Source organism: Perca flavescens, chromosome 14, assembly GCF_004354835.1.
Source record: "Perca flavescens isolate YP-PL-M2 chromosome 14, PFLA_1.0, whole genome shotgun sequence".
Lineage (NCBI taxonomy): Eukaryota > Metazoa > Chordata > Actinopteri > Perciformes > Percidae > Perca > Perca flavescens.
In genome coordinates, this window is record NC_041344.1 from 27,846,025 (window position 1) to 27,863,902 (window position 17,878).

Below are 17,878 nucleotides of genomic sequence, written 5' to 3' on the forward strand. Positions count from 1 at the left end.
TTATACTATGTCAACACATGTTAGCAGCTTGATCTGCTGCCCCCAAGTGGTCAGAAAAAAAAACAATCCATACAGCTTTAAAAGCAAGAAGATAGGCTAAGTAATTTCCTAAAACAGCTGGGCCCCCATGTTCATCTTAATAATTGAACAGGTCAGTGAAACGATGCAGCTCATTCATGTGTGTTTAATAGTTTTGGCTAAACAGGCAGTACTTCTTAGTGGGATAAATTCATTAATGGTTTTGGAATTTAAGTTGAGGGAATATCGCAAGCATTAGCTTTAAACCTGCCTAATCATCCCTGCTTATGCTTATTTTGAAGTCTGACTTCTTTTTAGTAATGTTGTAGCATTCCCAAATCTCAGTAATTACCTCTGTGAGTACAATATTATTATTACTGATAGGAGTGATGGCTGACAATATATAAAAGAAGGCCCAAGTTGCTATACACTGGAATTATCTTTGAAGCTGTTATAGGATGATTATGTATTTTAAAATTAAGGGAGTGATTGAGTCTGCTTTGGCGCTGGGTGTGTAGGTGTTGGATCATATGTTGATTTTCCTCTTCTTACTGTATATACATATGTTTGTCAAGCCCTAGATCTGTCTATATATTAACCACATCTGCGCTCCAGAACTCCAAAATCTTCCAATAGGTTTGCTAAAGCACAAACAGATCCACCGTATTTAAATGTGCCCACTTTAACAGAAACACTGACTGCTGTTTCTTCAAGGCACGTATGCTAATGTGTAAAAATACATATGCATCTCAGCCATGAAAAGGCCTTTTTATTCCAAAGGTTGTTATAAACATATTGTACAGGATATTTAGATACGCTGGTATAGTTCCAATAATGAAACAATGCTTTTAGGGCTTATCTCGGACTCCACGCCTGGTTAAGTTGGTCACAACTGAATAGGACCCATGGCATTTTCCCATTTGCCCAAACAGAGTGGCATTTTCCTTGTGAGGCAAGCTCAGGTACCCAGGAAATTATTAGAAGCCTGTTAAACTCTAGGCTGCAAAGAATAATGACGCTTCCTGAAAGTCAAGGACAGAAATGTGTTGGTTTCCAGAACGATTTTGAAGGATAGAACTTGCTGAGGGAATAAAATAGCTCCCAGCACTGTCTAACTTGAAAAGGCTCCCCTTTGCTCTGGTCTTTACAAACAATGTATACTTAAATATACATTTTTAAGCTTAAAAGGCCTTTAGAAATCATGTGTAGCGCTTTAATCCATCTTAATTTAGGAGCTCAGTGAATATTTTGTCTTTGACAGCTAGCATAATTGTGACAGAAAAGGTACATTGGGCTTTAAAACACCACTGTAATAGACATAAATAACCAGAATTGCTTAAATATTTTCCAGCCCAGTCATAAATGATGCGCATAATGCAAACTGACTGGCATACACATCTGCATCAGACATAGCATGGGCCTTAGTGAGATGATGCATCTCAGTCGCATTTCTCGGGAAAATTCCTTACATTTGGAAAAGAGGATTTGATATGTACATTGTATTATTTGGCCGATGCGCTTGCACTTCTGGGATTTTGTTTTAAATAATACAAATAAAAATAAAAAAGGTGATTCATTCAAACCTGAGAACAAACATTATTGTTTTGTTTGTTTGAATGAAAAAAAATATATAAAGTAAATAAAGTTTATCCCTTTGAGGACTACTGGGCTTTGGTAAAATAAACAGCTCATATTGTAAATCATTATTAAAACTCTTTGTCATTAAGATACTTTTAAAGTTATTATGAAATTATTTCCCCATTCATCATATAAAGTTCATGCACCTATTAGATCTTTTAAACATAAAAAATCGTCCCTATACTTTTCCTTCTTCTGAAATTTTACAAAAAAATGAAAGGATCACACTGATGTTATTAAGTTTTTTTCTTAATTGTGATCTTCAGCTGTCCCCTCACATTTACTCATGCCCACGGTTTCTGCTTGTTTCCGTGTTGATGCATTTGTCAGGTTGGCTTTCCCTAATGGCTCCAAAGTGCATTCAAGCCTCAAGAATTGTCGTTTTAGATCTGCATGCTTTTCCGTCACTTTGAACAGTTTTGCTTGTCAGTGCTTTGAGGTTAGATCTGAGCAGGCTTCATTAGCAGACCCAGGGTCAGCTGCTGCAGGCATGCATCACGTACTATGCAGGACTTTGGAGCATATTCATGCGTGTCCTTTGATTTAAACTGCTTATAAATTTAGCAGGAGTCATCTAATTGCACTGCAGGTTAAAGGTATAGTAAGCAATGTTAATCCAATACACTTTTTGTGAAATTCAGCAAATATCTCCTTACGGTCACCTAGCTGTCTATTTTCTGTATGCGCTGAAAAAAATCCACCAGGGCTTTGTAAATGGAAAACAAACAGAAGGAAGTGAACGAGCCACAAAACACTATTCCAGCCAATCGGCAACAGGTAGTGACAGTTGATGGTAAGATGGAGGGGGTTGCCGGTTGCCCAGTAGTTATAGTGCATATCATTTACCTTGGAACTCGGAAGCCGGAGCTGGGAATGACGTCACACCCGAGTTAAATGGGTTCCATTTACAAGTCGGATTTTTCATTGTGGGGTTAGCTCTAGCCAGGTTAGCCATTGTTAGCAATACCAGTTGATAACAACGCCTCACGCTGTTTTTGTGCAGTCAAACGGCGTAACAACATGTCCACAGATAAAGGTTGGACAGGACTGTGCGTACAACTGATTTAGTGAGACACAAATAACACATAAATGCTAATAACTGTATAATACTACAGCTTTCACAACTTCCCAACTGATGCACGGTGCAGCTATGTTGGATTTGTTAGCTTGGGATACTCGGTGGTTGCCCGAGGTTCCGAGCTCGGAAATCCAAAGTCAGGGGGCGTTTGACCTAGGAAAATCCAACTTTCACGTTGTATCTGTTTGGCAGTTGAGTTCAAATATCAACAATCTTTGCGCAGCATGGCTTACTGCACCTTCTGATCCTCTTATGCTTCTTATATCATAACTCACTTCATTCATTTGAGTGATTTGGTTATTTTCCAAGAACCTGTAAATTCAATTTCCTCAACCTGACTCATCGGTTATAGCAACATTTCCCATAATGCTTCCTAAAAGAGCTTGAGAAATGGTTGCACCCAATAAAAACTGGATGTGTGAAGCTACCTGGACATCAGGTTTGTGAAGAGCATGTCATTATGATCATGGCCTGAACGTTACCTTAAAGGGGCACTTTACCAATTGTACACATGACTTTCACTTTACTCGCCATGAGGACATCAGCCTATGGTCAGTTTACAAAGTTTGTGGCTTTGGAGGGAGCTTTTCAAAGTTTGAAAAAAATAACCCTGATGATGTCATAATGACGTCATCATTCATCATCATTCATTAAACGAAAGGCTGCGTTACAAACTGGAGGTGTAGGGTTTGCATTACGCATTAGGAGGCAGTGAGGGTCCAATGAAAGATACCATTGAATTGCATCATGGGAATTGTAGGATCCAGAGTTTTGAGAGCTTGATCGTTACTGGGGCTAAAAGTCAGAATATCTGAGCCTCCGCTGCAATATTCAGTTGTTTTTTTAATTGTCTCGTCTTCAACTTCATGGAATATAAAATCGCTGAATGACCATTTTGTTAGATATCTTTAGCGGCATTGCATTCTGGTCTATTGAAGGGATAGTTCGGAATGTTTGAGGTGCGATTGTATCAGGTAATGGACAGGGGAAGCAGCTTAACGTCTTTTAGCCGCGCTTTATTTAGAATATTTTCACAGCTTTACCTTGCTGTTGGACAGCCCATTCCAACGGGGAACTGAAGCTGTTGCATACGTCTATGCGCTCTTTAAAGCCACTAGACTCCTTTAACAAAAACAGTCATTTTATCTCACAGAACACAGGAGTTGCTGGTCTACCGCTGCCTCTATCGGTTAGTTTGTTTGTGTTATTGTTAAAATGGGATATAGGATACCTACTAAGTAGTACTGGTAAAACGGTCTGTTCACTGATCTAAATAAATGCGCAAAATTAAAGAGTGTAGTCCTTCGGTCCCTCATCCTATTATGTCAATACGGGGACAATGACATGGCTGATAGCTTGTTTTGTTATTAAACATTCTGTCAAATTGGACATACTGTCAAACGGTTACATTGCATAAGAACCTTATGGGATGGAAATGATTGTTCCAGGTATTAGTCAAACCCTTGGATGTTACCAGGGAAACGGAGATATTATTTGAAAACACTTTTAGGTATTGATTGCAAAACACATGAAATATATATTAATTTGCTTTAAAAAACATTATTTGGCAATTGGCCATGGTATAAGCGGGTTAATTACCATAATCAGGTAATTAGTGGACGACGGAAGGCCAGAACCGTCCAACACACAGCCTGCTCAGGCTTTTACCTATACCTAACCTAACCGATGGAGGCAGCGGTAGACCAGCAACTGGTTACCATGCAAAAGGGCCGTCTGACGGCAAGGGGAAAGCGGTGAAACTATTCTAAATATAGCCTACACTTAAACTGATATGATATTTTAGGTGGGCAATTTTTTTAGGTGGCTGATATAACTTTTGGTGTGTGGCCCATCGTCCACAGCAGTACATTGCCTTTGCTATTTGGGGTATGCTGACCATCATCTACTGTACTACTGTAGGTAATACACTGACTATAGGTAAGTAACTCATACAACCCTTATTCTTTAAGGGGATGACTCTAAATGAAGAAACTGTTCACTCGTCTCTTTTAAAATGGAGATATTCTAAATGATAGCTGAATGTCGGTGCAAAAGTATCAATGTACAGTGGAGTGCACCTATAGAACTGATATTCAATATGATTGTCAATGGGAGAAATGTACACAACCAACCAATATTACGGTTTAGTGGGGAGGGTGGATTTTCCTTTAAGTCGATTTTACATCTCCTTATGAAAAATGCCATAGGTTAAAATAAAGCTTTTATGACCAGATCTGATACTAAGTGAGGGTGAAATATTAATAACAGCAGCATGATCCTTTGAAACCAAGACAAACAGACACCTTTATGCGGCTGTGCTATAAACAGACTAAAGAATGTCACAAAACTATGGCACACTCATTGAATGACATCTAATGCACATGCTAATATTGGCAACAACGTTTTGGCTTGATGTGTGGTGAAACCGTTGAAATATATGATTGCTTATAGAAAACAATACCTGATGCTTTAAGTAATTTCAAAATCTCTGTCTGCAATGAGGCAATGGAATAGTACATAATGGTGAGAGTTTCTTCAAGTTAAGGTGAAACAAGCATACTCCCTTTTTGAAAAAATAGCATTTCCCCAAGTGTGCATCATTTGGTATGTAACCAAAGTTAATATATCAATTTTGTACCGTAAATCTGAAAGAAGGAAGGTCTTGTCGTTTGTGTGAAGTGTTTGCAAATGGAGCAATCTCTTGAAAAAATAGACATCCATGCTTCATGCTTTGCATCTCGTTGTGTCCGCGCTGTTCTCCAAAGTGTTCTTCATCGGTTCCCAACAATACTTTTTTTATATTACAGACAACCAAAATTGGGGGAGAAGAGTGCTGAAATAAGATTTGGTGAGGAGCAGCATTGGAAATGTTTGACCGTGTGTATAAAACGTGGAAACTTGTGTGTCTGTGTGTGTGTGTGTGTGTGTGTGTGTGTGTGTGTGTGTGTGTGTGTGTGTGTGTGTGTGTGTGTGTGTTAGGGTTTAGATGGATTTCCTTCTCCTCATCAGCTGGTGATTGTCTGTGAAGCTGTGAAGGCCCGGCGACACCGAGCTGATGGGCGAAGGGAAGAAGCTGTTTTTCAAGGTGCTGGGCGAGATCTCCTCGATCCGGTAGGAAACCGAGTGAAAGTACTGATTGGGATTCAGCTGCGAGCTGAACGAGTTCTTATGGGAGAAGGCACAGCCCAGGCCTCCCATCCCTCCCCCAGAGCTGCCGAAGTCATGCGAGTGGTAATGCATACAGGAGCAGACCGACTGCAAGTCGGTCACTTCCGGCCGATATGGCTCGCGCTGCCGCCGGCCCCGCTGCAGCGACTCGTCCTGGATGTGGATGATCATGCTGTTCCGGTTGTCGGCTAGCGAGGCCCGTTCCTCGGCGTCCCGCCGCTCGTCCTCGCTGTTCATAGTCAGGAAGCGGAGCACCACCAGGTTGAGGAAGGCCCCGATGACTGTCAGGCCCACCAGGATGTACATGAAGCTAAAAGCCACGTACAGGGGCTTCTTCTGGAGGGCCCGGTTCTTTTGAAGGGCCACAAAGTCCCCAAAGCCTATAGTTGTTAATGTGATGAAGCAGTAATAATAGGACTGGAAGAAGCTCCAATCCTCGTAATGGGAGAAGGCGGCGGCCCCGATGCACAGCGTGCCGATGCAGGAGAAGAATCCCACGGTCACCATGTTCTCCATGGAGACGTCGGTGATGCTCATGCCGCAGCACTTCTTGATGCGCTTCAGAAGGTACTTGACAAAAGTGTTCATCCTCTCACCGAGGCTTTGGAACATGACCAGAGTCAAAGGGATTCCCAGGACGGCATAAAACATGCAAAAGGCCTTCCCTGCGTCGGTGCCCGGCGCTGCATGCCCATAGCCTGAGAAGAGAGCAGACAGACAGCAGACATTAGTGATGCGGAAAGCTTTCACCAAATTGCGTGTGAAGCAGCAGTGGCGTCACATAGGCCTGCAACAATTATTAGATAATTTTCTAATCGCAATATTTTTTTTAAGTAATCGCCGTTTCTTTGTTCAACCGCAATTAATTGCTAACATTAGCCAAGGTGCTAAGTGGTATGACTGGTGATGGTTTTGTCAATTTTATGTTCATTTAAGAACAAAATACAATGTTTTATGATAATAAAGACACTTGGTTTACTTCATAGGCTGTGTACTTGAGTTATTACATTATCTGGGTCACATAACGGAAGACTAAAAATGCGGTCGATTCCGAGACTAGGCCTTAAACAAGACTGATGTTGAGTACTACAACACTGGTAACTAGTGGCTTAATCATGATAGAAGAAACAAGCAATTCATAGAAATTGCCCCATCAGTGTTCCTATAGAATTTATTCCAAATTCTTCAGGAGAAAGAAATATTTAGGGCGCTCCGCATACAGCTTGCAAAAGATGAATTTGGGTAAAAGCAAACATCATGTGCAAGATTTCAGTAAAACATGCTTGTGGCATCCCAAAAGTGTTAGTCAATTCTAAATACATCTCAGGAAAGATTTGTATTCTGAACCCAGCCATCTGTCTTCTTCCTTTCTTGCTCAAAATTTGCAAATTAATTGATATTGATTCTTATTCGTTAAATGTGTTCTCGCGCAGTGATGAGGACATAATGAATTACACTGACAGCTGCAAAGAAATCACAACTTTAATTTGATTTGTGCCACGCCGCGACTGTGCAGACAGATTACCACAAATCTCCTCCGTAGATTATCTTTCAACATTACGTTTTCCCCTCAAAGACATTACACTGACTGAAGTCTAGTTCTGTCTGGACGAGTCATTTTAAGGTTATGTGTGTGACACATGTCACTCACAACGGCCTCACCCTGCTGCAATCAGACTGGAGTGCATCAGGTTTCCATTCAACAGCTGCCAACTGCAGGGTCGGCACACTTGTTTTCCTATTAGATAAAAAAGCAATAAGGATAGTATATAATGTAGGGCATTGTGAGCACACTAGTGCATTATTCTTTAAGGATGCTTTCACACCCATAGTTCGCTGGACTCGATTCAGGGGTAAAGTTGCAACGTTGTTTCAGTTTTCATTTCGCTTGTTTATTGGACAGAATATCCGAAACCTGCCGACACTTCTGGTCTCCGAAATAATGGAGCAGCACCACAGTTACAACGTCTTGGGTTATCTGGTTCTGCTTTAGTGTTTGTAATATGTTAGGCGAAGGTGAACAATGACAGCAGCTGACTGACAGCAAGAGAAGGAGAGAGAGAGATGATGGTGTCACACAGACAACCAGCAGTGTATGGTCAGAACACCTTTTGCAGGCTAGTAAATGCTCTGTTTTTTGGTTCACTTCCTGTATTTGGGTCGGGTCGCGTTCTCACCCGACGTGAACCGAACTCTAGTTCACTTGGAGAACCCCCGTTTTCAAGCGGACCAAAATTGGTTTGGTTTGTTTGAGCCACACCAGAGTTCGGATGAGCTTACACACATCCCCAAACGAACCGGGACTATCCGACCAAACGCTCCAGGGTTTGTTTTAAACGGACCAAACGAGGTAGGTGTGATTGAAAGCAACCTAAGTCATATGCTTTGGAATTCATGAATCTAGTTGATTTAAAAAAAAACAGCACATTTAACGTACAAAGAGAAAATAATTCACTTCCTGGCAAAAAAAAAAAAAATATACTGGATAGAGGGTGGGGGGCTATGATTTAAGAGGGAAACTTTATTTAAAAACTGTATGACCGCAATACTATTAAAAGCATGTGGGTTTCTGTTTGTGGGGCCACTCTCTGGAATAGTTTGGAGGACGAAATTATATTGAGTAAAAATATCACACTGTTCAAATTGAACTATAAAAGAGTAATTCTGGAAAGGTACAGTAAAGAGGATGGAGGTTATAACTCATGAGTGGAGATGTTCAAATGATTGACTGGTAGTGTATTCTTTTGTATTAACTTGCTCCAGTTTTGTTCTGATCAATTTAGAACCTAATTGCGCTTGATAAATATGCTGGATGGACAGTAGCTTAAGCATAGTAGAAATTAACTTATGTAATTAAGGAAATTATAGAATAGTAACTTGATCCATTGATAGATCGGCAAATGTTTTTGGATTTTGCGAGATTTCTGTTATAGGGTTGTAGCCTATGGTTGCATATTGAGAAAACAATAGATTGGAAACACTTTGATAAGGGTGATTTTCAGAATGCGATTTGTGAAGAAAGCAGAGGAGGAGTAACCTGACTCCGCCAGATGGATTGCTTCGCATTTGCTCGGCATATCCATCTGGGAACTTTCCATTGGAGAAGTTTTGGGAAGGGGCGGAAATACTGGTTAGCTGATTGGATGAACCATCTGTTTATCACCTATGTTGGTGATAGACGGGCCAAATCAACCAATCAGATCCACGAAGCGTATGAAAATACAACCACAAGCCTGCCCCTGCTGCTGCAGGCAAAGCATAGCTCGTTAGCTCAGCAAGCAACGAGAATTTAGGAATAAAAGGCACCATTTCAGGTTCCCGGACCATATTCCAAAAGAAGGATCCAAGAGAAAAAAAGCATTAGCGAGCGGCTAACAGAATTAGGGCTACCGCTGTCTGAAAATACTGGTTAGCTGATTGGATAAACCATCGGTCTATCACCACCTAACCCACCTCAAAACCAACGCTGATTGGTCCGGTCGTTTGGCTAACGGCTCCAAATTTTCTCTATCTCAAGATGCCAGACTGATCTGCGAGTGGAAAACTGGAGCTCGCGAGATCAGGACGGTCTCACGAGGCTAGAGGAGGAGGGTGTTTAATTAAATTTTTTTTCATTTTGTCCTCCCCAGGGATAAAAATAATTCAACAGAGGCAGCAATATTTAGACCAGAAAGGGGGAAATCCCACGCATCCCACCCGGCAAATCTCACCCTGGATATTTTTGTAATTAAAGATGTAAAGGTATGGACATTTCAAAAAGGGTAGGACCCGTCACCCGAAAAGCATTTTTGCTTCCTTCTACTCCCTTTCGGACAAGAGTATTTATTTATTTGCTTATTCTTGCCTTTCCCGTTTTTCATAGTGAAACACTTTTGTGTTTTTTTGTTTATTCTTGTGTATGTTGTTTGAAATAAACTACTCAGTCATTACCATAGATTTAAAACTGGACAGATGAGCGCCTCAGTGTCCATGCGGTGATGGTTGATAGCAGGGCTGTAGTCAAGTCCACCTTTGTCGAGTCTAAGACCAGGACTAGTCAAGTCTGAGTCAAGGCCGAGTCCAAAGAGGTTCGAGTCCAACTCAAGACAGAGTCAAGATGAGAGACAGTCAAGAGAAGAATCCATCGTACAAAGTGCTCGCTGACATTGAGTCTGTGGCCAAAATGAAAAGGATTGATACCTGATGATTGAGGCCTATGCCACAGCCAGGTGTATACCAGGCGACCAATGTCAATGCCCGTTCTAGATGGATTTTAAATTAAATCAATACCTGTTTTCTGAAGAAGCACGCTTTATCAATGGTTTTGTTTTGAAAGAGGAAGATATTTTAGAAAAAAAACCATATAGTGCTGGACTCAGTCGGGACCAACAAGTATATTTGTATATATTACAAGTCCAAGTTCGAGACGGTAGAAAAACAAGTACTACAGCCCTGGTTAATAGCACTGCGATGCCCAAAGTCTGGATCTGTAAGTGAAAACACTAACACAGGAAGTCATAAAAGGAATACATTAAAAGGATAAAGAAGTGAACTCACACCTACAGTGATGTCATATCAGTTCCAGCTTTCATGTTTCAGCTCTAGTTCCAACATTTATTAGTGTCCTTACATTTCTAAAGGCAATATATACGGGTTGATTAACAGGGATTTACAGGGGCTCAGGGAGCTGATCGGCAGACCTACAGAGCGGATATTAATATTTTCATATCAAACAATGTCCACTTGGCTACTGTCTATCATGGATTGATAAAAGACGATAAGTTCATGAAGTTTTCAGTTTGCTTTTCTGGCTGGGAACTCTGATAAAACACTCTGTGACTTTTTTTATAGAATGTAAAGCATACAAAAAAATTATAGTTTAGGCCTTAATAACTAAAAAAGGAAAAATATGTCTTGGATTATAACTATTTTTTTTCCCGAGCCAGTCTCTTAAAGTATTACTTTGATGCCGTTGATGGGATGTGTGTGTTTTTTTTCTGCAGAAGTGCAGCGCTGTGTAATCTGTTTGTCCTGTTATAATGGCTTTATTATCTGCTGTTGTCTTGGGAACAGACATATTTGCTTTGGCACACAGAGCCCTGCCATGCACAGGTGCTTTTGTGCTCATGTGTGCACAGGTGAACAGCGCAGTGTGTAGTGCAGCAGAAAGAGAATCCCGCTCTGATGAATGATAAAGGCACAAGAAAAGGCCCAGTCACTCAAATATTACATAATAAGACACATTCGGATAATGGGAGGGTTGTGTTCTGGAAGTCCATGCAGGAGAAGACGTGTGACATTTCTTTTCGAACTATATTCTCCTGCCAGCTGCGGCAGACGAGATTTGTTTGCTAAAACACACCAGCCTTATCATCCAGAAGCAAAAAGTGTGTCGGCAACAGAGAAACGTTTCACAATGCACTAACCGAGATGCTGTAAATTTGCCCAAATGTAAATCTGATGTGGGACAGCTTACAAAAAATTTCCTCCTAAACAGATTTTTAGTTAAACAAAAATCCTCCTGGGCCTCTTTTAGTGCATCTTAATGTTTAAGAGGTTGGATTATAATAAACAATGCAACAATTGATTGCTTTAATGAAAAAACGAACACATTCTGTAAGAACAACTGCAACTCGAAAGCATTTATAGCATTGCTCCATAAGCCTGGCATTCTAAAGGGGAATAATACTAAAGCTGCTGGCCATCTGCTAAAAAGTAAACAGCAAAAAATAATAAACAACAAATGTCCAATTTTCCGTGTCCCTTAGTGTGCGTTTAAAAGAACAGCATATAAGGTCCGCTTAGTACAGCCGTTTCTCTCTCAGCACATTTCAATGTGAGCATTTTCTGTTTCACTGCACATCTGTTGAGTCACCCTTTAAATGTTTGAACAAACCAGAGTGGGAAGTGTGATAACATGTCTACACAAAGGTGCCTCATAAAAATGGCGTCATTGGGAGTAGGAAGAGGTGAAATCTGTAGCTCAACACACTTCTGTGAATTGTTGGGTCTTTGTAAATTAAAGTGTGGTCTAGACCTACTCTATCTGTAAAGTGACCTGAGATAACTTCTGTTATGATATGACACTATAAATAAAATGGAATTGAATTGGACTTCCATGTCACGATCTTTCTCTCCTACCACAGCCATGATAAAATAAGACTAAAAGTCTATTGTCATGCTAGCAGCCCTGTGAGGCTGAACTGAGACGTCAGCATGCTAATATGCTCACACTGACAGTGCTAACAGTTCTTCTCTTCTTAATCTTAGTTTAGTGCATCACCATGCTAACATTTGCTGCTCCAAACGAGAAGAAAGCTGAGGCTGATGGCGATGTCATCCGTTTTGCAGATCGTAAACCAAAGTATTGCACAAACTGAATATGGTGCCCGTGGAAAGAAAAGTCAGAGATCACCAATGGCAACACGAATGTGTGCACCACAAAGCAAGGCAATCAATCCCATAGTTATCAAGATATGTCATTCAAAACCACAAATGTCAACCTCATGGTAGTGCTAGTAGAAAAGTCAGAGGATCATAAAAGTAATTAGCATAAATTGTGTGGGAAGCATTTATGTCTGCGCAAAATGATATGCCAGTCCATCCGAGTGGTGTTGAGGTATTTCACTGGATGAGTGAACGCTTTGACTTGCTGGTGGCATTAGCTAAAAAGTCAGGGAATCACTTAAGTCATTAGGATTGTTCATCTCTGGCACTGACTGCTGAAAACGTCTTCTGGCAGGGTTGCGAGCACAAATACGTTTCTAACAAGAGTCCGCATAGGGAGGAGGTCGGTGTGGATGGATGGCTCAAACAAACACAGGACTTTAACCCAGGAGAGCACTGTTGTAGGGAAGCACCAACCGCAAATGGCCCAGCCGATACAGATACCGATGTGTAGACTTTTCATTTGGTCGATGCCGATGGTGGTTGTTTTCTTTTGCACCAGGTAAACAAATAAATCTCATTATAAGAAGAATATTGAACCATCTTCATCACACTAACTGCGAATGAACAGAAATTCTCCACCATTAGCGAGTGTACCTGAAGGCACCCACATGCTTCGTTGTTTCTTTCCATAACTCATTCACGGGGAAGGCAAAATGTTGCTACGCCGGTAGTCTATATCCACAACGTTCCACTTCCGGGATTGCTCTTGTTCTGCCGTAAATTCCACGGGATGTCACTCTTTTCGGATGTCCATTTTTGGGTTGTCTGTTACCTTCCGCTTTCTCTGTGTTGAAATTTTAAACTCTGGTGGATTTATGAGGACTATGGTTAACTGCTCCTCAGATCTCTGCAGGGTAAATCCAGACAGCTAGCTAGACTATCTGTCCAATCTGAGTTTTCTGTCGCACGACTAAAACAACTTTTGAACGTACACATGTTCCACCAAAACAAGTTCCTTCCCGAGGCTATTTAGCAGAGGCACCGCCCAAGACGATTGTGATTGGTTTAAAGAAATTCCAATAAACGAAAGCGGGTTTTTCTCCCATCCTGGAATGCTGTGTGGACTATCCAGACCCTCCTTCGCAGCGCTGTGGAGGAAGGTCTGGCAAAGCGAGACTACTACACCGGTGACTTTAGGACTGCAGGAAGATTTTCTCTTGTTTCTCCATCACCTCCGACTCCGGCTGTGGCCATGGTGTCTGGAATAGTCAAGCAACAGGCTACCGGCAAGCTAACATTACCTTGTTAGCTGCATGCTACCAGCTAGTAAGATACACTATCTGCGGGGATTTCACCTTCTCGAATGCTGTATCCTCCAGGTCATCTCTAAATTTTTTATTAGTTTTCAGGTAATCGTACACACGAACATTCTTTTTTGAAGCTGGGGAGGCTACTGTTGTATGAGTTAGACCGACTAACACAACATTAAGGAAGCGCAAAATACATTAACATCAGCTACTGCCATCGGAGCATGTCACCTTATTTGCCAATGGGCCAAGGACAGTAAATCGGGCGATTTCGATGTCAAGCGGATGCATTGGTGCATCCCTACGCTGTTGGTGTCCCGCGTGACACCAAAAGTCAACATTGACTTATTTTAAGTTACGTAAGTTAAGTACGTTACCTACATGACATGAATTTGTGACGTGAAAAGTACGTAATGTGCCTAATTTACGCTTATTGTAAAGTAAGTAGTAGTAGTAGTTAAAAGTTGTTTTAATTAATTTAATTTACCACGTTAACCACGTGTTTGAAACTGCGAACGGTTCACAACGTGCACCTGTCGCTGGTAAGAGGTGAAGTGTTGAAACAAACATAACAAAATCTCTTTCCCTTGAAAATGTAATTGAGAATGCAGTTTAGTTGCATGGGAACGTAATTTTTTAGGAGACAGGGTTGCTCATTCAGGCTTATGAGCCTTCTCATTCATTACGATCTGCAAATGTGCATGTATTTTGCCATGATATTTGTACCAGACGGTGTATTAATAGAACACATTGTTGTGTGCACCGGCAGGGTACTAATAGTATTCATTATTGCATTCTAATTGCACCAGGGTACAAATAGCATACTGCTAATTGTACCAGGGGTGCAAATAGCATATACTGCTAATTGTACCAGGGGTGCAAATAGCCTCACCCTTCTTAATTTCCACTGTCTTAAGTTGAATGATGTGTGATATATGTGCCTCTTTGTTTTTCACCCCATATGTGTGTATGAGGACTCTACTGCAAACAAAATCTACTTCTGGGTACAAATAAAGTAACTTGAACTTGATGACTGGCGACTGCTCCTACTGTCACAGCGAGGCATGAAATCTCAACCCAAGTCTTCTCCCTCGGAGTTACTAAGCTTGCTTAAGTCAGCAAAGTCCCTTTCTGTCTTTGAACATTGACCTCTCTCTTCTGAGATTACTTACACATCTAATGCACACTCCCTTTCTTTCTCTCTCGATCTTTATCTAGCGCTTTTAAAAAACAAAAAGCTTTGGACAAAAGCTTCTGATTTGATTTGAGAACCATAAATATGTGTAGCACAAAATGACAATCCATCTAGTAGTCAAGGCATGTGAATGTCTGTAGGATGACTGAAAAAAATAAACTCTTAAAGGAACTATGATTATGACCAAGATAATTGGTGTTGAAAACCAAAGAGCCAAACTTTAGACAGATCCAACTGTACATCAATATGTATATGACTACACCAGACCTACTTTTTTTCAAAAAGATGCAGCGGTCATTTTTTTTGTTGAGCTATCACAAAATTCAATCTATAATTGAATAAATGTATCTCAACCTCTGTGGCTCTCCACAGTCATCTCCAAAGTGCCTCTAATGTTTGACACATTTATGAATATGCCAAGGCAGCTCTCATCATAAACTGCATGACTCAACCTTTGTTTGGCTCCAATCCACTTTACTATGACTTATTTTGAATGTCTGCCCACACCCACAATGTGAGCTACATAGGTCTCTGTGAGTGAGTGTGAGTCACTGTTGCTTAAACTCTAAATTGACACAGCTGGCAGCCTATCCAATTATTATATCATTCTATTATTATAATATCAGAAATATTTATTTTTTCCTGTACTAGAAAAAGGAACAGCTCACACAGTCATGTAATGGCTTAATGAATTAAGCAACAGCCTACACCTCGAGTTCAGACGCTGAGATCCAGCAGCCTCTCATCTGCTACCTAGTGATTAAACATTAATCCTTAAAGCAACTGACATCCAGAAAGTATTTCTCTGCAACATTAAATATTCATGATTAAGTAAGAGTAAATCAAAGTTAAAACATCCTTGGTTGCATGGGCGTAATTTGAAGGGGGGATCAAAACTTGCCAGTGCAACCCACCCCAAAAAGATATTATAATTTCCTTTACATAAATAAAGACATTTGCACTGTATATTGATGCAGAAAGGCACAAATTGCCCCTTTAAATGTTGTAGCCCCTTTACATGGTGCTTGATTGGATTGGTGAAGAAAAATATGTGACGTTGCCTTTTTCCAACAAGCACAGACAAGAACTCAAATACAGAAATCTCTAATGTTAAATAACTAGGGATGCACCGAATCCAGATTTTTGGGGTTCGGCCGAATACCGAATCCACTGGTTAAGATTCTGCCGAATCCAAAACAGAATACCGAATCCTACTCCCATCCTCAGTCCATTAACACCGTAAACAGCTGAAATTGCTGCATTTTGGCTGCTGTCTGTAGATTCCTTCGTGCACAACTGGTATTCTTTCAGATGTTTCATACCAAATGTTTTAACAGCAGCCATGTTGTGTATTGTTTAGGGTCATCGCCACCACAAGACAAATCGGCATTGCAAATTGAACATGTAGCTGGACTTGAATTGCCTTCTTTTGACTGAAAGTACTGCCAAACAACACTTTTTTTCTGCTCTGAAGTACAGCAGCCGACAGATGCACGTCACTGAGATATGGGACACACAGAATGCACAAGGCAAGAGATGCCATCGCCAGGTATGGTAATGAAAATAGAAAAGAAGGAACTGGGATTGCAGAGGGAGAATCAGTCGAAACAACCACAGAGAGCAGTATGTAGTATACATAAAGTTAGACCAAATGTACATCAGTGGCAACATGGCTAAGACTGATCGACTGATGATCACATCAATCACTGAGATTCAATATCTTCTCTTCTTAGCCACACTAGTGGCATCTAGGTAGAGCCCCGTCCCCACAAAATTACGCTCCCAAACAAATAAACTGCATTCTCAATTACGTTTCGAGTTAAAAGTAATTTGTCATGGATTACGTTTGTTTGCCGACGTATCACAAATGTGTTCCATTTTCACTTTCTCACAGCCTACTGCATTGAACAGTCCACCTACGTAAACACCTTCCCGTAATCAACGGCGGCGTCATTAAGTCGACCAGCGCGCTAGTGCAAGCGTAGGGTTCGGTTCGGTAGATAAAAATTCTAAGGTTCCACAGAAACTGAACCCCGTCAAAAAGCCCAATATTTGGCCAAATCTGAAGCCGAGTCCTGGATTCGGTGCATCCCTAAAAATAAGCAAAACTGTTCTAATTTTGTCAGACAATAATGTCTTAATGTAGGAGCCCAATACTACTAATAAAAAGCAGATTGAGAATATTTGCATGCCTTTAAAAGTCAAATGTGAACACGTTTTTGTAAAGTTGCACTCATATTTATTTATTTTTTGTCCAATGGGATTTCTTTCACTGCGGGGCATCGGAAAAGCTATCGGACTGACATATCTTTAGCTTATAAAATGGCAAATGTTTAAGCTAACAGTTGCTTGTCTAGCAGACACACATTCATTTTGAGTCGTGTTTTTGTCCACCTGATTAATCCATCCATCCATCCATCCATCTTCGTCCGCTTATCCGGTGTCGGGTCGCGGGGGGGAGCAGCTCCAGCTGATTAATGTTATTCTATAATATATTCTCACACCTTTGAGCTCTGTTCTTGTCTCCCTCGACCCCTGAGCTCCATAGCAGCTAAATGCTATCAGCTAGTTGCTAACTTTGTCTGTCAGTATTTGGCAGGTGACGTAGCCTACAGTGCATTTGTCAGAGCTTTTTCAGAGAGAACAGCTGCCTGCCATGGCTGGAAACCATGGTTAATGAACCAAAACCGTAAAGTCGTGGACGCAAAACCAAAACAATGAGCTGAGAGGAACTGCAGAGTAAAGGATTATTCTTTGTAGGTTCGTCACAGCCAGTGAGCACTTTCAAGTTACACATTTGATCCATTGTTAATTTGATTAGTGCAGCTTTAATGTTTTGGTCTTCTTTTATTTCCTTATTACCAAAGGCAGGCATGAAGGTAGGAAATTGGTTTAAATTGTATGCTATTTGTATTCTTCAGAAAACTGCAAATGTCACTTTCCTTTAATGTACCACAACTGCACTTACATTTAAATGAACCCTTTTGAAATAAAAATTGCTGCATTTTGCCCTGAAATACCTTTTTTCTTTTTTTTCTTTTTATTGGAAAAAGGGCATAAACTATTTATGTGGAATATAATATGCACACTAAATCAAAGTAGAGA

General features: G+C 40.7%; 1 protein-coding gene across 1 annotated transcript in view; it reads right to left on the reverse strand.

The window, feature by feature from the left end:
- Positions 1-5,716: 5,716 nt before the first annotated feature.
- The window catches only part of kcnk9 (potassium channel, subfamily K, member 9), a 52,083-nt gene continuing 39,921 nt past the window's right edge, over positions 5,717-17,878 (reverse strand). The window contains exon 2 of the mRNA XM_028598467.1: positions 5,717-6,600. Within this exon, the coding sequence (XP_028454268.1) occupies positions 5,717-6,600 (884 nt within the window). The remainder of the gene's footprint in view (positions 6,601-17,878) is intronic.